At 39.7% G+C, this 22,877-nt stretch overlaps 1 protein-coding gene across 1 annotated transcript; it reads left to right on the forward strand.

Moving 5' to 3' along the window:
* The first annotated feature begins 403 nt into the window (after positions 1 to 403).
* On the forward strand, positions 404 to 21,439 carry ndufs4 (NADH:ubiquinone oxidoreductase subunit S4). Its single transcript, XM_070833664.1, has 5 exons — positions 404 to 504; positions 2,964 to 3,042; positions 19,611 to 19,783; positions 20,016 to 20,089; positions 21,233 to 21,439. Exons 1-5 carry the CDS (start codon positions 422 to 424, stop codon positions 21,334 to 21,336), a joined length of 513 nt encoding a protein of 170 aa, XP_070689765.1. The 5' UTR covers positions 404 to 421; the 3' UTR covers positions 21,337 to 21,439.
* Positions 21,440 to 22,877: the final 1,438 nt, after the last annotated feature.

Genomic DNA, 22,877 nt, shown 5'->3' on the forward strand with positions numbered 1-22,877 from the left:
TTAGCTAAATAGTTAAAATTTATTAATCATGGAGTCATATTTGTACCACATTTTAGCCAAACATTAATTTGATAGGTACACAGTACACTTATTATCAGGCAAAAACGGAAGGAAGAAAAGACATAATGTAAATATAAGCTTCTAGGAGTGTGAAGCAATTACTTGAAGCCAAAAGCAAAGACATATTCCTCTGGATGTACTGAGTTTCTGCCTATTAACACCATCAGCATCGTTATTTGTGATGTGAAACAAACATCAGTGGTTTAAATAGACGCTAGATATGTCTGGACATGTCTCCCTGTATGTAACACATCCCAGTAAAGTAATTTTAGTTGCTGGCATCGGTCCTCCAGCTGTCTCCGTCACCCACTGGTACCGTTTGTTCCTTCGCGGTTGCCGTACGTCATTGTTGACAACAATCATGGCGTCCTCAATGTCACTTCTCGGCTTGGGACGTTTGTCTGTCGTTAAAGCAGCTTCTAAATTGGCCCTGACGCCTATCAGGTAATCCCGCATTAATTGTTTATTAGTTTTTTAATTCACGTGTGCTACGTGTGTTAATATTTAACTCAAAATCGACTAAAGACGAAGTAAGGAGGCCTCATGTCACAGGCTAGTTAGCCAGCATGAAAGCATAAAGCACTTAAATAAAGCATGTTTTCAGTCTTTATTGGGCATTAGATCTGAGTTTATATATGTAACTACGTTCTTGCTCTCATATTTTGTCTTTAAAGTAATTGGGCTAGTCGCTAATGTCAATGTTATCCCGTGTCCTTACTGCACTCGGCTAGCCAGCTAATTAGCTAATTCAGGTCTAGCTAGTCTAGAGCTAACGAAATTAAGCGTTGCTCACTGCTCCACACAACACGTGCTGCATACCATCACTAATATTCAGCGAGACGGGGACTTTATTTAATAACAGACCTCATAATATCACTGAGTGACCCACCACAGTTAACTTTAACGCAGCGGCTAACCTTCCTGTCAACTTGAGGGATTTTCCTGGTGGCTGCCAGGAAGCTAACGACTAATTTAGCATCAAAACAACACACATACCAGTTTTCGCTCATTATGTTTTTACACAGTTAATCTTGCAGTAACAGACACTTTGGCCCACGTATTACATTACTGGAAACATACTGCTCTTTTCAGTTTCATTCATAATGTGTGTACAATGTGCACATTGGGCTATATTTAGTCATCATACTTCTTGGGAACATAAATACTTGATACAGTTAATATTTTGTTAATGGCTGGATAACAGTTGAATGATGGTTTTCCAGTCTAAGTTCGACTTATTTTGACTCATGTCAGCCAAAATTTCTGAGGCACTGACTCAAGAATATTGCAATATTTTATTTTGTCAGTATCTAACTAAGCATGTGGCCTAGCAGAGAACAGCTGAACATGATTTATCTTAATGGATTAATGCAAAAGCCTCCAATGTATTCTGTTCCACAAATAGTGATTTTTGCCTGCCAAGCCGGCCGGCCACAGTGGAATGGTCCCCCATAAAAGTTTCGTACATTATTAACAATGCATTATCTTTAAAACATTACAAGCTCAAATTGGCTCTTCAGCAGTCGCAGATGTTCCTCAAATGGTGAACGTTAAGGCAGGGCAGTTTTTCATACTAAATGTATGTTGCAGGAAGGTATATATTCAGACATTTGGTTAACTTTTAGGTTTTGTTTTGCCTCACAGAATGAAAGACTGAGACATTCACTTTACACAAAGCACCTCTCTGCTTTTATAATTGTACATTGGCCCCATCATGCACAGGATGAGGTCATTAAATAATAGATGACAGGTTTGATTGCATTGGTCACCCAAAAGATACATAATGTTGTCCAAGTGAAAATTAGGAATTCACTTTACGGCATAAATGTGAGTTAATAAAGATGCTGATGATAAGAAATTGATGCTCTTAAGTGCTAAGACAGATTGTTGGCTAAGAAAGTTGACTTTTGAAATAACGTGTAGTAAAATAAGGGAAAAGGAAGAGCAACAGTTGAGCAAATAGTTGAACAAACTGCTCCTCATGGTCCTCATTTGAAGAGTAATTAAGTTATTTGAGGCTCCAACTAAAAGCTATTTTCTTTATTGATTGAGCTGTCATTGCACCTTTTGAGTAAGTGTTTGCTCAGCTATTGTCCTACTTTATCTGATTATCAGACAGAAGTATTTAATTTATAATAGAATGAAATGGAAAAACTCATGTTTAGGAATCTGAAACCAACAAATGTTTGGCACTTTTACTTGGTAAATGTGTAAAACTATAAATCAGTTATCAGAAGTAAAATCTCTCCATTTTCAATCAATTAACATTTTTATCCAGCTTTCATTTGATACAACCTGTTATCTGTTACATATTTTTCTGCAAGTGAATGCAATCTACATTGCTCCATTCAAACGATGACAAAATGTGTTTTTTTTTTTTTAAATACCTGTGTAGAACATTTACACCAGAAATTGTAGCTGTGTTGGTCACAATGGCGGTCTAGATTTTTTGTATCTGAGAGCGTGCAGGGGGAATTCTTAGGATGTGAATCATACATTTGAAATAAATGTAAAATTGTGATTATCTGGGGTGCAATTATCTGGAGTAGCCCTTCCCTGCCTGAGCCATGATGGCGCATTGCTGTTTTGTGACAGGACACGGCTGCACATTCACAAAGAGCTACACAGTCCTCGCCTGACAGTTGACCACAGCCAGCATTAAGCACGTCCCGTCATTAGAATGAGAGCGAGAGTCTGCCAGATATTCACCAGACAGAACTAATAGGTGGCGGGGGGGATTCCCTCCTTGTCTCTTCCTTTTCAATGTATCCTCGCCCCACCGCTTCCTCCAAGATAGTCAGTGTTTACAGAGAGTAACTTGTTTATGTGATTTGCCTCTTTGTTGCTTGTCTGCCTTTGATGGTTTGTGCTCTGCGTGTAATGTCTACCTAATGGTTTTGTAGGTCTACAAGCACATCAACACTGAGGCTGGCAGAGAAATCAGGACAAGACACGCAACTTATTACAGTTGATGAGAAACTGGTAAGTATCCCTCCCTGTTCAACGTGACACACGGATTGGTGTTGGTCTGATTTAATGTCTTCCAATTACCCTCCTGGAAAAAGTGTTAAAAGACTCTCCTAATCGGCTGCCAAAATGAGTTTGCGTTAGACAGTGGGCTTTTTGATGGTAATGGCAACTGTTATCATTGGTAGTTCTGTACATGTTCATAGCTCCCATTAATTGTCTCTTCACACTCCTCGCGACTTCTGGTGACAAGTCAGTGGAGGTGCAATGTGCGAAGAATCTTCGAATAAATCACAGTGACTTTCAAATAGTATTTTTGCTTGAAATGTACATTCCTAGATGTTTCTAACCTTCAGCTTTCTTTTGAAATCATTGTTCAGACATTGGACATAAGCCTGAACAAAGCAGCAGAACGTATAAGCTTCATGCTCATTACGAGTAATCGGTACATACCCACATTTAGGACCGTATCATTAGCATGATGCAGATGCAGAATTATGGAACTTAATAATAACAATGGAATCGACTGAAAAACACGCAATGTTGTCGAAGTTGCCAAAATATAGAAGGAATTTATAAAACTTAAGGGTTTCCCTACCATTATAAGTGTTTTTTCACAGCATCTAAGCTGAATGAACTGAAAAAATACTATGCCGGTATGTTTTGGTGTCATTTATGGGCACGCCGCCTCTGTCCTCAGCTCTCTGTGTTGGTGTTTCACCACACACTCACACATACACACACACACAGTGATGACAAAGAGGCCCTCTAAAATGGCTAAGTCGTCCAAAAAAACTGAGGAATTCAACATTAACTGCGAAATTTAGAGCAGAGCCAAATCCAAACAACTACTATGAGTCAGGAAAACGACTATTCTGTACATTTTGCCAATTCAATTGACTGGACCCTTAAAGATATGTGCGTTGTCCACCTACACTCAAAATCTCACATCAAAAACCAAGAGAGGCAGTGTACTAGCAAGAGCTTATCTTTTCAACAAACTGTCAGAAGTGCAACCACATCAGTGGATGCAAGATGCAAGTTTGTTGAAAACTTTATGTGTGGAGTCAAATAGTCGCCGCTATGTGTGTTTCTGGTCAGTCATTGTAAACAAAGAGGAGCTTTCCACAAACGTTTGAGTAGCCTCCGTCAGACCCACTGCGTGTTCGAGCAGCGTATTGATGCTGTCCTGCAGAAGATCGATTGGTAATAACTGTCGCTGAAACAACTGACACAAGATTGCAGCATCCTGAACACCGTTATTGGTAAGTGAGTCAAGCAATAACCAGTATCATAATACTGTTGTAATGCATTTATCGTGAATTGTCCCCTTAAATGATTGCACACACATTTGCATATTATTTATGTTTGGATGATCTTTGAATGACTAGGAATTAGACTTATTATATGATTATGAACTATCTAATCATCATTAGAAATTAAAATACACTATTTTTTAACCTAAAGGAAAATTTTTGTTAAGTCTTTTTATGTTTTATTGCAGGTTTTGAAGACCAGTGCTTTCTGATGGATGTAATTTTCAAGGAGAGATGTACAATTCAAACTTCTCCCAAGCAATACTGGACTTCCCTCACAGCAATAATCTGAACCTTGATGATGTCTGGACACTGGTCACAGATAATGCAGCCTAATGCCTGAAAGCATACAGGGAGATTCTGAAAGGTGTGATGCCCAACAGTGTGCATGTGACCTGTCTCTGCCATGTCATCAATCTGGTGGATGAGAGGTGGCAGCTCAACAGATACCTCTCTGATGTTGCATCTCTTGTGACATGGGTGAGATCTGTCGGAAAGAAGTAAATATGACGGATGAGCTTCCTCAATATGAAAGAGAGATTACAACATGAAAGAGAGATTGCAGGCCAATCTGGCGAATACCAGATGGAAAACTTAGTTTGAGACAGTGAAGTAACATGCAGAGCATGTTCATCTGTACAGAGAGTTATGTTGGCAGAAAATGAATCATCCCAGGTAGTCACAAACATCTTCAGCCTGCTGGAAACAAGAGAAAAAGGTGCAGGCCCCCACTGTCAAGCTGACCTTCATTTATGAGGGCTGCTCCAAACTGTTGACGGCTCTGACAATCCTGGAAGGAACCCAACGTCCCACAGCAGTTTCTACACACAGTGTAATGTGGGATCTGGGGTCCTACCTTGTGAACTAAACAACAAAAACATGTAGTTATGGTGCCAAAGCAGATGCACTACCGAGAAAGATGGGGATTTGAGAGAAGAGAGAGCTGCTCTAGGATGCATTCCACCTGGCCTTCACAAAGTTCTCAAAGCTCTGGGACACACATCCAGCGAACAAGGTCTACCGGCCGGTTAAGATGTCTGGTCCGAGGCAGGCTCCAGCCATGAAAGAGCAGATTGAAGCCTACGCACAACTGAACCCTGGCAAACGCATCAGTAGAGTTTAGCAAAGAATGGATTGCCTATTAGCACTGTGTGCCTGGGGAGCCCCTCACACCTGGTTTGGATCTTGCTGAATACTGGAGGGGCATGAGCGTGAGATTTCCAAGGGTTGCAGGGGTGGCAGTGTCCCACATCTACTTCCCAGCCAGCTCAGTCGACTGTGAGAGGAGTTTTTAGCAAATACAAGACTCTACTCACAGATAAGCGGCAGGCACTCACTCAGCTGAACACAAAGAGGCTGACAGTCATGTACTTCAACAGAGATGTCTGTGAAAGATGGAAGACTGGGAATGGACAAACGCACAGGCCTACCTCATCAAGCAGTTCCATAACTTCTGCCTGTTTTGCAACAATTAGTTTTCATTTATGATGTGAAGCTCATTTTGCAAAAGGATGCAGTGTTTTGTGTTTTAATTGCTTTGAAGCACTTCCTTTGATTAATAAATGTTCTTTACATTTTTTATATTTTCTTATCAAATTGTTGCAATTTTATTCATCCGCCACATGTTTTGATAATCTTACTGATGACAAACAAGAACATAAAATAAATAAAAAAATTTAAATGCAAAATATGCCATGGAAAAAATAGAATGGAATCCATAAGAAATTAAAACTGATTACATATTTCCCTAGACATTGTACTTTATGGTGTCGCCACTGGCCTAAACCACCACTTACATACTAATATACAGTCAGGTTACAATACACAATTTTTATGTGTTTTCTCTAATATTTTGTCGACCCCATCTGCATCAGTGAGCACACACTAGATAATTAAACCATCTCTACGTAGCCACAAACTGCAGCCTCCGAAATAACCATGAAGTTGAATCAACATCTGTCTAAAACATGTTTAGCAAAAACACATTTTAACCTTGAGCTTTGGGTTTGCTTTCAATTATATTCGTTTGGAGCATCAGCATTAAAGGTCCCATTTTATGCTCTTTCACAAGTTCATACTTGTGTTTGGAGCTCTTACTGGAACAGGTTAAATGGTTTAATGTTTGTCATACCAGACATGACTGCTGCAGCTGTTTCAGCCTTTATCTGCATGCTCTGTTTTGGAAGAATAGAACTATCTGTGAGCTTTGCTCTTGCCTTCAATATCTTCGTGTTTCCAGGAGCTTATGTTAGTGAGGAAAAACAATGGCGGACAGCAAGGTGGACTCAGGAGGTTTTCAGTGGATGGGGACAGTCAGCCTGTTGAAGGGCTGGAGGTGGTCACATGTTCAGCAGATCCCCATATGACATCATAAGGGGAGCAAAATCTAAAAGGTGTGTTTTCACACACATTTACTGAAAACTGGGCCAGGAGATAAATTGAGAGCATGGTCTTTTCTCATAGTTTGGCAGTTAGGCGCACTGGCGACATCTATATTGAAAAGACATTAAAAAGTGCATTTTGCATAATATGGGACCTTTAACAAATCAGTTCAGGTCAGTCAACCATTTCCAACTCACATTTTGGCAAGTTATATCTGCAAAGTATTTTATCAAGAGGGAGGCCGTTAGCAGGAGAATTTAAAAAAAAAGAATATCTGGAATATCTACTATCAAAATTTGACTTTTTAAAATCTTATTTTAATTTAATTAAAAATTTTATTACAGACTGATTTCTGATTGATCCTGATGTGACCCAGTATTTGAATTCCTTAGTGTTTTATCACAGAGGTGATACTAAGAGTGAGGTTATTGCTGTATTGCCGTACTGTGTGTGCCGGTGTTGTATCTTAGCTCCACTGAGCCTGACTGAATGTTGGCAGTGAGCCTTAACAGTAACGTGAGTGCTTTATTTCATTGTTGAGGAGGTGTGGAGACTTTGATACTTGCTTGAGGGTTCTTTGTTTGGCATCAACATAAGCCGGGGGGACAATTTGAATGATTTATGTTGCATTGCCTCTATTGACATGACATAACATGCATACTGCAAAGGTTTCGCACTCGTTATAAAAGTCCATGTTTCCATACGGTCCTTTTTGTCATACTCTCTCACTGTCACAAAGTAGAATCAGTTATCAGTTATTCAGTTGATAATGTTTACATAGGGCTGAATGATATGGAATTTTGCGATTGAATGCATTTTTTTTTTCAAGGTCTTTATCTCTATTATTCACTATACTTAAACAATAAAGTGTTCTATAATATGATCAACACTGAATACTAAATAAAGTCAACATATAAACTGCTCTCATGTAGGCCAGGCCTATGTGTTATGATGAATTTAAAAGAACTTTTTAATGACTACTGCCGAACGAGAGCCCTGGGGTGAGCATTCATATATGAAAAATACTTATGACATCTTATCAGTAACAAACCACATAGACTAAAGTGCACAAGAATTGTTGCTCTGCCAGGATCATTTTGTGGTGTCGTTTTGAATCTCGTTCATGAGGAGTTACGCTCTCAAACCTTTTGGTCAGTGATCCCTGCCAGGTTGTGGTCTGGTTTTTAGTCGAGCAATCATCATGCACGTCTTCATTTTTAAATGCTAGAACAGATTTTGTAATGTTCCCTTGTGTTGTAGCTTCAGTAGCAAGTCATGTTCTGCACAATACCTGACTCTGGTGAGCATTTTTTTAAACTCAAAAAATCGTCATACTGTTCCCCTTTGACTTGAAAGTCACCTCTTGTTGTTTGGTGTTTGATTCTGACGAGGCCTTTTACACAAGGTAGCACTGCCACCAGCAAAGGTGGTGCACAGCATTTTACACGTTTTCTCCACTGTTCTGCAATTTATCTGCGATTTAAAAATTGCGTACTATTACATCGCAATGTTGATTTGAATTCAGTTAATCCCTCAGCCCTACTTTTAAACCCAAGAGAATAATTTTGTCTAGAATTACTGATTCTCTTTATCTTAAGCATTGCAGCTGTTCTTTTGTACAGTGTTGGACAGTGAAACTATCAAAGAACACTCCTGACATTGTCAGACTTTCTTTAATGAAAAAAAAAATACAAATACAAAAACCGATGCAGCAGAACCAGAAATGTTAGGTAATTTGGTTGGATATTCACGTGCGTTCTGCTAATAGTAGTGGCCTCGAGCAGAAATGAGGAGCGGACTACAGAAGTCTGGTCAACTCACTTTTGGAAGATAATTACTCTGATTTAGCTTGTGGAATTTGAATACCTATACATTCACATAGGAAAACAATATTTCAAGCAACATTTCCATTGTGATGATTTCCTGATTTTCTCTCTTTTACATCAGTATTAACAGAACATGTAACTGAATGTGGTTTTAGACCATTTTTCCAACAAAACAAGCAATTTGAAAACCATTTAACAGTTTTCTTCATTAAACAATCAAGAATGTAATCTGGTAGATGCAAACATAGTGATTGATTATTAAATTTATACAATGACAATCAAGAAATCATGCCTGTCTAGGAAAAGTTTTCTTGGGAAAACCAGATAGATGTAATCCCCCACCCCAGTTATGGAAACCAAGTTTCTCAATTTATAGAAAATGTTTGTGAATGTAACTGCAGAAAGCTGTCTGTAACAAAAGTACTTATGTGTATGTAAGCATACTGAATGATTAAAATCCCTATGCAGCTAAAATGCTGCATTTTTCTCTGTTTTTGCCTAGCAGTTGGAAGACTACATCTGTGGCTTTGTTTAATGACTTTCTGTGAGCAGTCTTACACTTGTCATCTGGTGTGGCTCGGGCTCACAGAGTGTCTCAGACAGCACTTTGAAGAGCAGGTTTCAGTTAAAAATGTGTAATCGAAGCTAGTTCACAGGCCAGCGGGTGACTATGAAGTCATTGTTCAGAATTGCCTTTCCTACAAAGCATGTGGTACAGCTGTATTTAGCTTTATATTTCATCAGACATGGTATTTGGTGCCACTTTCATTAAGTGTTAAAGCATAGCCTAAACAGCAATGAGCATGCATGGCCAAGGTTAGCAATGTACTGACTGTACAAAACAAAGAGGAGTCTTTGAAGTGAATGCTTTGTCATTAAAAGACGAAGGCGATAAGAGATATCACAGAAAGAGAGAGTTTGGGGAGAATGTGGGAGTCTGTTGTGGACTTGTTTGGGGGGGTTTGCTGTGTGTGGGCAGCGTCAGTGCGCTTTTGTTCCAGACCAAAGCTGACCATACTGGCAGACAAACCTTTGGCTGGGCGGAGTGTCTGTCTCTGTCCTCTCAGTAGGGGCCACTGAGAGGAACGGCAGAGGAGAGGAAAAAAGGGCCTCTAAAAAATGGGGAGGGGGTGAAAGAAAAGAAGCTTGCATGGAAAAAAGTTTGTGAGACACCCTGAGACTCACGAAAAAGACAGTGGCCACTTCAGTGTTGTCAGCCACAGAGGTTCCTTTGTGGCATGCTGTTACTGGCGACGGCGGGAAGTACTCTAATGCTCACCCAGACAGGCCAAAAAGAGAGGCCCTCAGCTGTTTACAGCACAGTGGTCTCCGTCTCACATGGAAGAGGGCAATGAGAGCACTCTCCCTTTTGGGCATTCAGCATATGTCAGCACGCTAGTCATTCATCAGGCTGTCAATAAGTGTGAATTGCTTTCTGGTTACACCAATCAAACAGAGGTCTCGATCCACTGAGGGGTTATGCAGGGTTTGCACGCTGTCTCTCTTGAGCAGGCTGAGCAGAAAGTGGTGTGCCGCCTGTTCTGTAGTGAACATTTCTGAATAACCTCATTTAGATGATGTTGCATTTTGGCCTGGGCAAATGATATTTTGAATGCGCTCCAAAAACTCTGTCTGAATGTTTGTGTGACACTCATTATCTTGTCCTTAGTTCTCGTCTATCCAAAAAATGCAAACCTTACAGGAAGTCGCATCTCTGCAGTTTGCTTAGACATCTCCATTACAGGCAAATTTAGGCTATGAAGGGCAAGAATATCCTGCAGGTCAAAACATGAACTAATCCAATGAATAGGATTTATGAACGTTTTTACTGGAACCTGCAGACAGAAAAATAATAAGCAATTCATTAGTCATTAAAGCAGCATTTAACTCATTGTTTAGTTTTCCCAGCTCGCAACTTTACTGTTTTGCTTCATTCTCACAGTTCTCATCAGTTTCACTTTCAGCAGCGTCCGGCTGCTGCTTCCATCAAATAAGCGATGTTGGACGAGTAGGTTAGCTTAACAGCTGGTTAAGATAATGGGGCATTTATCAGCGAAAGAGCCAGATATTTTCCTCAGATGTTCGTGGAGACAAAAACCAGAGCTAAAAGGAGAGTGAATATTGGATTTACATTTGCCAGATGGGCAGAAAAATATCTGCAAATGAATGAAAGTTATACTCCGAATGTGATGGATGTGATATAAGTTTGCCGCATCAACTTAAAGGGTCATGTGTTCAGGTGGGCATGTATACTGTCTCAGAAATAACTGCACTAAATTGAGTAATTGTCATTTTAAGACCATTTTACGTCACTCATATAATGATAATATCATAGCACAATAACGGAAGTACACCCTTTGAAAGATCAATGAACTTTTAATTCTAAAGAATAATATGAACATATGGAATGTGAAAAAAATTTGAATATATATGAAAATATCCTAAGAAAATGAAATAAAACAATGAAAACAAAACAGTATATAAAGTGGACTCTTTGCACTTGATTATTAAGTATTTGCCACAGGGGTATAGAAAGTCATTCATTCCCTAACAGGCAATATACTGCCAATCCAGTGTCTCAGTGTTTTGGACCTTTGTCAACAAAGTGCAAAGTAACAACATATTAGCTATGAGTTAGTTATAAATAATACCAACTGTCTGGAAGGTTTTTTTCCCCAGTTCGTGGACAGGAGGGCTATGAAGGTGAGCTTCTAGGTTAGTTGTACAACCACTTTTTGTTGCCTCTGTTTTTAAACAAATAGTGGCTTGTTCACATTAATGGCCTTCCTCTCATTCGGCTAAAACGCAAAATGTCTCCATAACGGAGATGTGGAGTGTGGTTTTGAAACCATACAAGAATAAGTCCATTCTTAGTGTGTGTATGTGTGGAGGAGTTGCCTTAGCTCCGCCCACGGCGAAACTACAACAGAGAGAAGATGAGAGGACAGAACCAGCATGACTAGAAATCTCAGCATAGTTTTCTCTGTTAATTCGACTTTGACACTGTGAAAAAATGCGCCGGCGCACCCCTCAAGTCTTATAATGGTTAGGGAAATTGGCAACATGTTGCCTAAAATGTTGGTGATGTTCTTCTGTGAACAAACACGAATATAAACACAATGCACAATAACAAGGTCAGCAAAAACAATCAAGGTCACATCTATAACGATAACTATCATGACAGGCCCATTCGCAGCTTTTTTCCACTCCCCCCCCAAGTGGCCAGAAAAAAAATCAGCTATTTCACATTAAAAGCCTTTTAAAAGCCAGAGCATAAATGCAAAACATTTCCCAGTTTATGCTTCTAATGTCTGCTCGTTTGCTGCTTTTGTTTGTTTTAATGTGATAGTTAATGACATCATTTAAAGCTTTTTGAAATTGTGGCGGGCATTTGGCACTATTGTCTGACATTTTATGGACCGGATATTTTAGTTAGATGGAATAATGAAAACAATTGTGTGTTGCTGCACTTGAGTGGATCTTGACCATTTTCATATCTTGTCTTTAAAAGCCCACAGAAATGAAAAACCTGCTTAAAGTTTGAGATTTATGTGTACAAAACTTTGAAGGCATTGTCTGAATTTCAGAAGTAATGCCAAATAGAAAGACCTGCGTGATGGAGTTCCTGTGCCCAAAGCTGTTCCCTAGAGTGCCCATGCCGACCTGCTTTTGTTTGTAATTATTGTTTGATTAAGCATGCTGGGCAGCTCCCAGGGTTCGGCTGGCTGGCCACTGATACACAACTTTACACGGAATGTCTGCGACCTCCCTCAATTAGAGCCAGGCCTTTGCTTTACTCTCCGTCCCTTTGCAGAAACAACTGCAGCTATAACCCTAACAGCTGCCTCAGTATACCTTAATACAATATGTCCCACTTAGGCCTGAGTGTCTGAGCATCTACGCCTGCTTCAGCCGTGGCCAAGTGCTCTCCCTCTCTCCACATAAAGACAACACCATAATCTTAAAGCGCTTGTGAAGCATTGTTATAGAGTTCTCTAAAGGCTCTAGGGTTTTACGAGACAGAGGAGGACAGTTATTAGAGTGTGGGGAATTGAGGGGGGAGGAGGGAGGAAGATGAGGAGAGGAAAAGAGTATTAAATTGGTAGGACCATTTGATTCTTGGCATGTTGAGCTTTCTAATCTAAAATTTCTGGCTTTCTTATTTGTTTTGTTTTTGCAAATTAAGAGCACAGTGCTTGCATGGCAAGTAACATCACATCTGGACTAAAGATGTGGTGTTTGATTGCACTAAGGTAGTTGACTCTAAAGGCAGGTTGTTGGTTGTTTTGAAAGACCTAAATTAAAATCAGATTGAAATATCCTGAGCCTGTTAGTCATGATTTATCATCCAGCAATATCCGGAAATTCCCTGATACAGAGGTCACCTAAAGGAAGCCAGTTAACACAGGATCATCTCATGCACTTTTAGGGCTATTTTCAATTCGACACGCCAGTTTGCTTTGTGACACTTGAGAACTCCATTTCCGCAGAATTGAATGTGTTTTGAGAGTGTCATTGGGCAAAGTGCCCTCAACTACTCCGACCTCAAACTGGTATTTGCTTTCACATCTTGAAATTGTAAGAAAATCAGCATGTAGAACAAAAAAGACACAGAATCCCAATAAAAATCCAGCCATCCCAACTATGAGGATATATTTAGTACAAGCAGTTTAAGTCTGCCGTACAGGGGTGTATATTTTCTAAGCCGGTGTAGCCTCAGACACAGAGTGACCTACAGTAGAGCAGACCACATTCACCACCCCACCCCCCATCCTCTCCCTCTCATCCTCCTCTCCCACCCTTCCTCCCTCCCGTGCACATAGACAACTTAAGTGTCTGTTTTGTCTGGTTGCCCTCTCATACAGCGTGCTTATGCAAAAAAAATCTCTCAGCTCAAGTTTGTTGTAGTGGGTCAGAGGATGTTGGTCTTTGAAGAGTGCCAGACAAGAGGCTTTATTATGTATCATCCACTAAATAGTATTTCATTCATTAACACTCTCTTCCATAGAGACTAAGCCTCTTAAGAGGACTCCTCAGCCCTGTCAGCGCTGGGTAGTTTTAGGAAGTGTCTAGCTGCTGAGTGTTGTTTGCAGAGCAGATAAAAAAAGGCTTGCTTCTTCTGTTTGCCTACACTTCCATTTATTCATTAGTTGTAAGCCAGCAGCTCTTTTTCTGGTTTTACACTTACTATAGAGTGACACTATCATAAATGTGTTTTTTTTGTCTCTGCTTTCTGTTTACTGTGGGTGATCATAACTACAAAAAGCTAATATCACAATTCCTAATGTAATTGGGTGAAATTCACATAACTTAATGCACTAGAAATATTTTTTATAATGGATAAAACACTTATGTAAGTTTTTAAGTGAAAATGATTTTCTGGTTCTGGTTCCAGCTTCTGTCAATGTGAATAATTTTTTGGAGCTGTCTGTGATGTGTACTGCGTCTTTTTGGTTTTGGACTGTTAGTCAGACAACACAAGACTTTTTATGAAGTCACCGTGGGCCTGGGAACTAGTGATGGGCACGTTTATGACACTCCATAAATTAAACTATGATTAATCGGTAGTTAATAGTCTTAATGCGCATTACTAAATAATGTGTACTATTGGTGAACTATTCTATGGCTACGATTTATGATTATTCTCATCAGTGATTCATCTGTAGACGATTTTTTTATTAATTATTTAAATTATGAAATGTTCCCAGAACTCATTGGATATTCAGGTTACAATGAAATACAATTTTACAGGCAATATTAATTAGCATCTTCCTTATAAAAAGACATTTGAACTGGTGTCACAAACAAACAAGTTTGTCTGCATTCGACATATTCATAAAGGACCCCCCCCCCCAATCCTTTCTGTTTTACCGGTATGTGTAATGTGAGATTCGAGATGACCCTCGAGCCAGCTGCTTCTTGTTCTCCTGTGCAGAACCACTCCCACACATGAGCAAGCAACATAATATTTGTTTCTATTAGAGACGCCCCCTATGTCCAATCAGTAATTGGCACGCTTTCTCCACTTCAAAGACGTCTGAAGGTGGGAACCGGCGGAGGCTGATGAGTGAGGCCCTCAGCCTGGGTGTGGGCTGGACAGTGGGGGGTTAAGGGTGATGTGTTTGGGGTTTCACCACATGCTGACTCAACATGATTCAGCTCGGCTGACCTCCTGACCCCTCCTGGCTGCCGAGCTGCAGTTTTGGCTTATGGCTGTTCGTGCTATGATAGGCTGGACCGTGGAGTTGTGTCATGGATGTCACGATGTCCACCGTTACGCATAACAGTGTGGCAGTGACGCTAGAAATGTTTTGTATGAGTCAGTCATGCACAGATGTCCTTTTTTGTTTATTTATTTTTCTGTTTGGTTACTGTACTAACAGGAAAACACACTCTGCACCTCAGTTTAGATTTATAAACCCAAACAAGTCTTAGAAATATGACCCCCTGCGCCGGTGTGTTTAGACAATTTCACCCTGTATTTGAACTGTTTCTTTAGGAAGAAAACATGTCTGCAGCTAATGGTTGTTTTCAGTATTGATAGTATTGTACTATAGTATTGATGAATCTGTTAAGTTTTGATTGATATTTTGGGATTATTTGGTTATTTGGTTTGTCTATAAAATGTCCCATGGTGACGTCTTAAAATGGACCAACAGTCCATAAAAGATATTCAGTTTTCAGTGATATAAAAGCAGTAAATCCTCACACTGGAGAAGCTGGAACCAGAGAATATTTGGGTTTTTTGATTTATTAAATAACTAAATGAATGAAATGTTAAAGTAATTGGCAATTTTTGATAGACTGTCGGTTATGAAATTAAAAAAAAGAAAGTCAGACAAACATGTAAACCTGTTGTTTCCACTGTCTGTATCAATATAGCAGCCTTGTGTTTTGTGTCTCAGTGTCACCTCTCTGGTTTAGAGGAGAGCAGATCATTTTCACAACTAATAATTGAGGCGTCCAGGATCATTGCAAGAACAGATGTGAATTTCCTTTTTTTATGGTTTATTTTAGGTCTAAAATAATCCTCTTTTTCTAAATAGGCACAAAGGGAGTATCAAGTGATTGAATGAAAAAAGACAGGACTATTCAGTTCACTAAGTGAATGAACAGTAATGTGTTCAGAAGACAAGGCCCTTATACTCTCTTTTCAAGTCCTCATCTACATTTTGCCAAAACCCCTGGACACTCCAACCACCCCAGTATGAACCGCCATTCAAACCGTCCCATGCAATTGATATTTTAATCAAAACTGTCTGGTAGAAAGCCTTTTTGTGTGATTTGTGATGCTTTGCTTAATCATTTTCTCAAAGAGTAATCTAAAAGCATTATTTCCTTCCTGAAGAACCACTTTTTAGCTGCAGGAAATGTGGACATTCACCTGCAAATCATCTGAAATTGACAAGATGTGCTAAATGATATGGTGGCCGTTGTGGTTCGAGGACAGTTTAAGAGTACAGTTAAGAACACAACCACGTACAGAATAAAGTGGTTTCTTCCCACCACATCTCCATTTTTTTTCCCAGCGATTTGGTTTGGTCTGGTGTTTTGCTCTTCGACAGCTGTTTTCCTGGTTTGAAAAACAAGAGCCAGTCGGAGCTTTGTAGGTGGGGTTAAGAACAAGGACATCACCCTCCTGTGCAAGAACCAGAAAAATGGCTACCACCGAAGGTCGCCTGTGTGAATGGAGAAATTCATACCAAGATGGAAAACATCTGTTTCATTCACATTAATCTGAATACAAATCATTCCACAAATGTTTTGATTTAGTGGCATTTCGCATCACAACTCACCTCCACAAAAACTATTTTTCAAGTAGATTACATGCAACTTTATTGTCATTTCACAGCGTACAAACACTGATATGTGTGTGTGCGTATTTAGAGTAACGTTCATTTTATTATTCTTGCTTTTTGATATCTCGTTATATCCACTTAAGCATTTTGAGAGCTTTGGATCTTGTTTACTCAGAAATCTTCCATCTTGGGTCTCTGTTGGAGCATTAGGGGTACCAGCTTTCAGCATTCTGGTGGGCCCAGTGGCCCCACAGCGACAAGCCCCTATGCTCTTTATTTGGCACGTAGCCTGGAGGTGTCAGAAATATCGACACGCTTTCACGTGACGGAGACTTTGCCAGCCTTTTTCCCCCCTTTCTTAAGCCCGGCATTCTGCCTGCCCAGCCAGGTATTGTAGGGCCCCATGAAGGCCCTGTGAATAGTGTCAAACTTGATAGTTCTCATTTTGCTTCCTGTACATGGCAGAAGAAAAAGTGCCCACCGTGTGGGTTTTCCTTTTGTGATGGCCCTCTCTAGTCTTCCTGGGAACACACCACATTCCAGCCACAATCATTCCCTTTGTGAATCCGGGTATTGTGGGTGAGTCTGTTATGCCGATAACCCTCCTAGCTTTCAGTGTAATGCATGCAAGTATCATAGAAGTCTAGACTCGTATTTTTGCAAACAATGCCAGATAATGAGCAGAGTGTTTTCAGTGATTTGGCAGAGCTTTTGTTTTGACACATCCTCCCTCATTCATGAAGGACCTTTTGTGCTCATCCACGCCTAAGATGTGATTTAAGGTCTGCTACATCTGGACAAATTATTGCACCAGTTTACCATACATGGGCCTCATGTGTCAGTTATGGTTTATGTAACGCACATACGCGTAACCATAGTCTGGCCTGCTAATCCCAAGGGTATCATTTCTAATGCGTCTCGGAGAGGGATTTTCATGCATCTTTCGCCCAGAACAGACCAGACCAGACCAGAGAGCTGCTAAATGATTCTGACTGCAAATTTGATTTACCTCAACTCAGAAGGTATTTTCTGTACATGATTTTTTTCCCCCTTTGTTCACAACTCCAAATGTGATATGGTTCACTGTGTACAAAGTATTTTAATGGGCCTTGTCTTTTCTCCAAAACTCTCAGGAAGTTTTTCTTACCCCTCGTTTTTGGAACACAGTCATTTTGAACATTATCCATTGGAAACTTATATCCTGCAAAAAGCGATGTTTTAAAATATTTTGATTGCTTGCTCCAGCCTCCAACATGAGAAAGAAAAAACAACAACAACAAAAAGGCTGGCATCCCATTTTGTTGCTCTCTCACACTGTCTTGGTGTGTTATTGTGTCATGAACCGTCCACCACCACCCCCTTTGGGTGAAGAGAACATGTTTTCTTCCTCTCTGTGACAAGAAGGAATTGTTAAGGTTAAGTAGATAGGGCAGCCGGAAATAATTACCAAGCACTTGTGAAGTTTTTTTCTCCCCCTTTGTTCGTCCTTTCCCTTTCATTTTAACAATCTTTTCAATGTGCAGATCTTGTTTATGATTAAATTCAGTCTGGTCTTGCCTCTGAGCATGGCAAAAGACATTTCACTGAAACGAGCAGTGGTTCAGCAGTTGGACCTGTAATTTACTCGGCTTAAATACCATTGGAAGCTCCTTTGCCAAAGGAAAGGCGGGCTTTTGTGTGGAGTTCATGCAAAACGACCCCCTTTCTACAAATCAACTGGCAGATGACAGACAATGATGAAAATTTGATTCTTTGAAGTTGTAATGGCCATTGAAATGTGTAAAATTCTTGTACTGAAAGGAGAGCGCCCTGGAAAGCCCTCAGTCTTGGGTGGCTGGTGCCTGCGTGCTGGGAGGTTCGTCTGTGTTTTGTCGCCGACTTCCCATTGCTTGTTTGCTAATTCCCTGAAGAATTGGACCAGATCCTTGATAGGAGCTTGAAGGGGCTCCAGTTGCTCAGGAATATGCATTTAGTACACCCGAAGGCCCCTCCTCCTCCTCTTGTCGCACTGGCCTACTTTCCGATGGTCTGGAATAAATCACCTCAAGTATTAGGCATTAATTTCATCCACCTCAATGTAAAAGCTTACGAAAAACATCGTAAGGTTGGCTATTATACTCTTCTTCCTCCGTTGTATTTTTTGTCCTTTAAATCCAGGATGGACCTTTTCACATGTCTTCGCTACAGGATGGTTCCCTCTAGTTTCTTTTTTGTTTTAATAATGCTCTTATTAAAGTAAAAAAACGAACATTGTGTGCAAATTTTAAGTCTGAACTAAGCGGCTAACTGAGAGAAGAACAAAGCCTGTTGAACAGCGTTGGACATATTCAAAGGAGAAATAAAATAAATCAAAGATAAATTCTGACAGGTTAAAGCACAGGAAAGATTCATATCTAGTTGTTACAGTTGTGCTGGCAGAGGCAAATATGCCCTCAGAGACACAGAAACAATGAAAGCACAAACTTTGAGTTTATTTTACGGTGCACTTAAAAAGCATTCACTCCTCAGATTTTTCATGGTTCATTGTTTTCCTGACAGATGAACGTGTATTTGGGATTTTTTCAACCCTGATATTTATTAGCGAAGAATAAATCTCCACAGATTAATGCGAAGTACAAAAATATAAAACATAAAGTAGTTTATTACGTAAGTACTTTTTATAGCCACTGAAGATTTTCCTAACCCCATTTTTCTGACACTAAGATTACATTGTCAGAGCTCAAAGTTGTATTTTTTAACACCTGCAAGCTAACAGTCAGATGACCTTTCTCAGCAAACACATGCATATATCTTTGCATGAGCTCTTATTCTTTGCCAGGAAAGAAAAAGGCGTAAGTCATCAAATCAGATGAAAGGCAGAATGCTTGTGGAAGACCGCTGGCTGGTCTGAGAGCAAAAACCTGTCGATTTGTTCTTTTCATACAACATCATTCGGATGCTTTTATTGCTCCTGGGTTTTGTTTTGACTCCTCAGTTGAACCATCTTCTACGTTCCAGGATTTGTTGCTTACAAAGATTTCGCACTGATTAATGCTCTATAATATTCTCCATACTTGATACACATTTTATAATAATTGATTATTCTGTCGTTAAAACTTGACTACAGAACTTTCCTGTAAATGAGGTTATGGACAACTACAGTATACATTTTAAATCTTTCACAGCCACCAGAAATAGTCCCTGCTCTTCTCCAGTCTGTGTCCACATCAGTTTCTTACTGTAGGATGTGCTTTGTGTCTGTCTGTCTGTCCATCCCTCAGGACATCACTACTCTCACAGGGGTCCCAGAGGAGCACATCAAAACACGCAAGGTTCACATCTTTGTGCCCACCAAATCTGCCATGCAGTCGGGGATCAACAGCACCAAGAAGTGGAAGATGGACTTTGATACCAGAGAGCGCTGGGAGAACCCCCTGATGGGCTGGGCCTCAACGTAAGAGTTTCTTTTGTGTCTTTTTTAAAATAATTATATTATAGGGGACTCAGGAGTCGCCATTACTTTCAGCAAATGGTTTTTGGTAATAACTAAGCTTTGTTTATATTTTGCCCAAAATCACAAATGAGTCTAATTTATTTTTTTATTTTTTAATTTTGTATCAAAAAAACATTTCTTATGATATTTGCCTCCAGTTATGTGACCATTGTGCGTTTGTTCTGCCTTTCAGTGGTGATCCCTTATCCAACATGCTGCTCAGTTTCTCCTCCAAGGAAGAGGCCATTGCTTTTGCTGAGAAAAATGGTAAAAACAATCTAAGAATTCTAAATCTAAGATTTTAGACGCAACATCAACCATAACATTTAAAGCAAGACTTCTGTATGAAATACAACATAACAGTGAATGTGATGCCTCCATTAATCATGGCCAATCAGCTCAGTATTTATAATGATACAACATCGTAGTGACACACAGCATCCCTCTGAGTTTCACCCAAATTAAATCAGTGGAACTGAATTGAGTGGAACTGATGGGACTGCTAGACAGTAAGTTCAATTTTGAATGAACACAATTTAAGCAGATTTAAAGATGTTTATTAGTCACATGAGTAGCACTGTTATGAGTAGTACATTACTGTTGTTAGCAGGAGGATTGTGATGCCATTTTTGTTGCATTGACTGCTTCAGAGAGTGATTTTCAGTCTGTGCAGGAGTAGCTAGATTCCATCAGGATCAACATGTACTTTGATCTAGTCTGAAGAGTCAGTCACCAGAGCACCCGGCCATCCTGAATAGTAACTGTAAACATTCGTGGTATTCTTTAACAACATTTTTATAGAGATTATATAGTAAATATAATAATGTATACAGTGGATAAACTGTACATTAAATATGTAAGAAATTCAATATGCTTATATGCTGCAGTTCATTCTCAGGAAAGATAAACCAATAATTAGATTCTTGAAGATGAACCCTTCTTGCACAGACCATGATTCTCTCTGGATACTTACAATATCCTTTTTTTTCACAGATTCATAGCTTACTAGTTTTGCCATCAGGTGATGGTAGTAAAACTCACCCGAGGACAATGCAATAAAACAGAATAATAAAAGACAACACCTCAGACTGGTTAACGAGGCCATTAGACAATTCAAAACGGTCCTTTGTTAGGAAAAGGTGAACGTGGTCGATGTAGTTTTCTCTTTAGCAGCGCCAAACAGAAAGTTCTCCTCGACTCAGAGAACTGAACCATCTGGGAAAGTTTGTTGAAACCAAATAAAGGAAACTGGCTTACTCTGTTTATTGCACCATGAAAGTGATTAGTGCAGTTCTGACTACACACAGCCTGTTGATGTCTACAAAACACCTCATTGTGGTTGGAACTCGTCCAAAGTGAATATACGTGACGCTCTCGCCCCCATCGCTTACTCCGGTGTTTTTCCTTCAGGGTGGAGCTACGACATAACAGAGAAGAGGAGCTCAAAGCCCCGGGTGAAATCCTACGGAGCAAACTTCTCCTGGGACAAGAGGACCAGGAGGTCTGCTAAGTAAACTGAAGACACCCACCTGTTAGTTAGCTTGACCTCAGTTTGTCCCACAGCAGACCTGCATCATTCTTGTCAATAAATGCATAATTATATACGTGTGAACCAAACATTTGGGTCATTATCGCTTTATTCTTCAAACATTCACCTCATTACTGACTACCTAATGTAGTCCACTCGATTAATGAAGTGTTTGTTCTCTGAGTCGAGTTGTGCAACGGGAAAACACAGGGGAACATATTATTACAATTAGAACCCGTTTAAACACAGGGATAAATATATCTGTAGGCCAACATCAGAGACATTTTTCCTGTGTGAGTGTTTGTTTCCATCCCGTTACCTGAATTGTTTTACTGTTAGGAGAGCTGCACAACTGGAATTTAAATAGGAACAGTATTTACTGAACAAGGTTTAACAGTTTGTTTTTTTTTCCTAAAACATCTGTGCAGTGAGGTTACCATCACTACCTTTTTATGAGACCTGCAGCATTAACGGGATTTTTTAAAATTTCTTCTGTACCATTTATCTGGAAGTTTTAAACAGAGAGAACAATGAACCACATCATACTAGAGTGATTAACCTGATGAGCACTTTCTTGAATAATCTCATTTCACTGGTCAATAAAATGTCAGAAAAAAGGAGGAAAAAGGCCTGTCACACTTTCACAAAGCCCAATGTGACGTCTTTCAATTGTTTTTGTCTGAACAAGAAAAGCTGCAAATTCTTCAAAATGAGAAGCTAAAATGAAGAAATGTTCTGCATTTTGCCTGTGAAATAATTTAAAACATTTAATCAGTTTTCAAAATAGTTGCAGATACATTTTTCTGACATTCAGCTGATGCTTTTATGGAGCTCTACACTATACCATCCTATATTTAGAAATTATTGGTTTGGTTGGGTCGGGTTCAGAAGTCTAGCCATCCTTTTCAGATATTCCAGTTTTATAGTCAAATTCCAAATGGTGAAGAAAATAGTAAAACAGGAAAATTAGAGTGCTTTTAATGTGGACATGTTTTATATGGAGGACATGATGACAAAAGGCCCATTAATCTTATTTCCAATGAGCGATTAAAATAAAAAAAATTTGAGATCTTTAGAAAAGCCGTAAATTCTTTGAAATGCTTTGCTATTCACACTTGGCAGTGTACTTGTTGCGAGTGCTTGTTTATTGTCTTTGTGTTCAGTAAACAGTGGTGTTACTCTGCGCTCAGCCCTAAACTGCGTGACTGCACTGATATTCACACACCAATCATGGGCGCCTAATTGGTATAGCCCTTCGTTAATTAACGCAACGCATTGCAAATCTTTCACGGCCTTGCGCTCGCTATTTGTTTTGTTCTGTCACTCGGCACATCAAAAGAGCCAATCTGATATGAGCGTAATGGTCCATCTGAACAGCAGGACATGAATGACAGCATGTGTTGCTTTCCTCCTTTGAAATCCCCTCGGAGCAAAGCAGCCGGGAAAAACGCTCTTGGCACAACTTTGTATCATAAAAGTTGAAAGCATTCCGTCCGTCTTGGCCTATAAGCACAATAATGTATGTGA

Source organism: Pempheris klunzingeri, chromosome 7 (genome assembly GCF_042242105.1).
Source record: "Pempheris klunzingeri isolate RE-2024b chromosome 7, fPemKlu1.hap1, whole genome shotgun sequence".
Taxonomy (NCBI): domain Eukaryota; kingdom Metazoa; phylum Chordata; class Actinopteri; order Acropomatiformes; family Pempheridae; genus Pempheris; species Pempheris klunzingeri.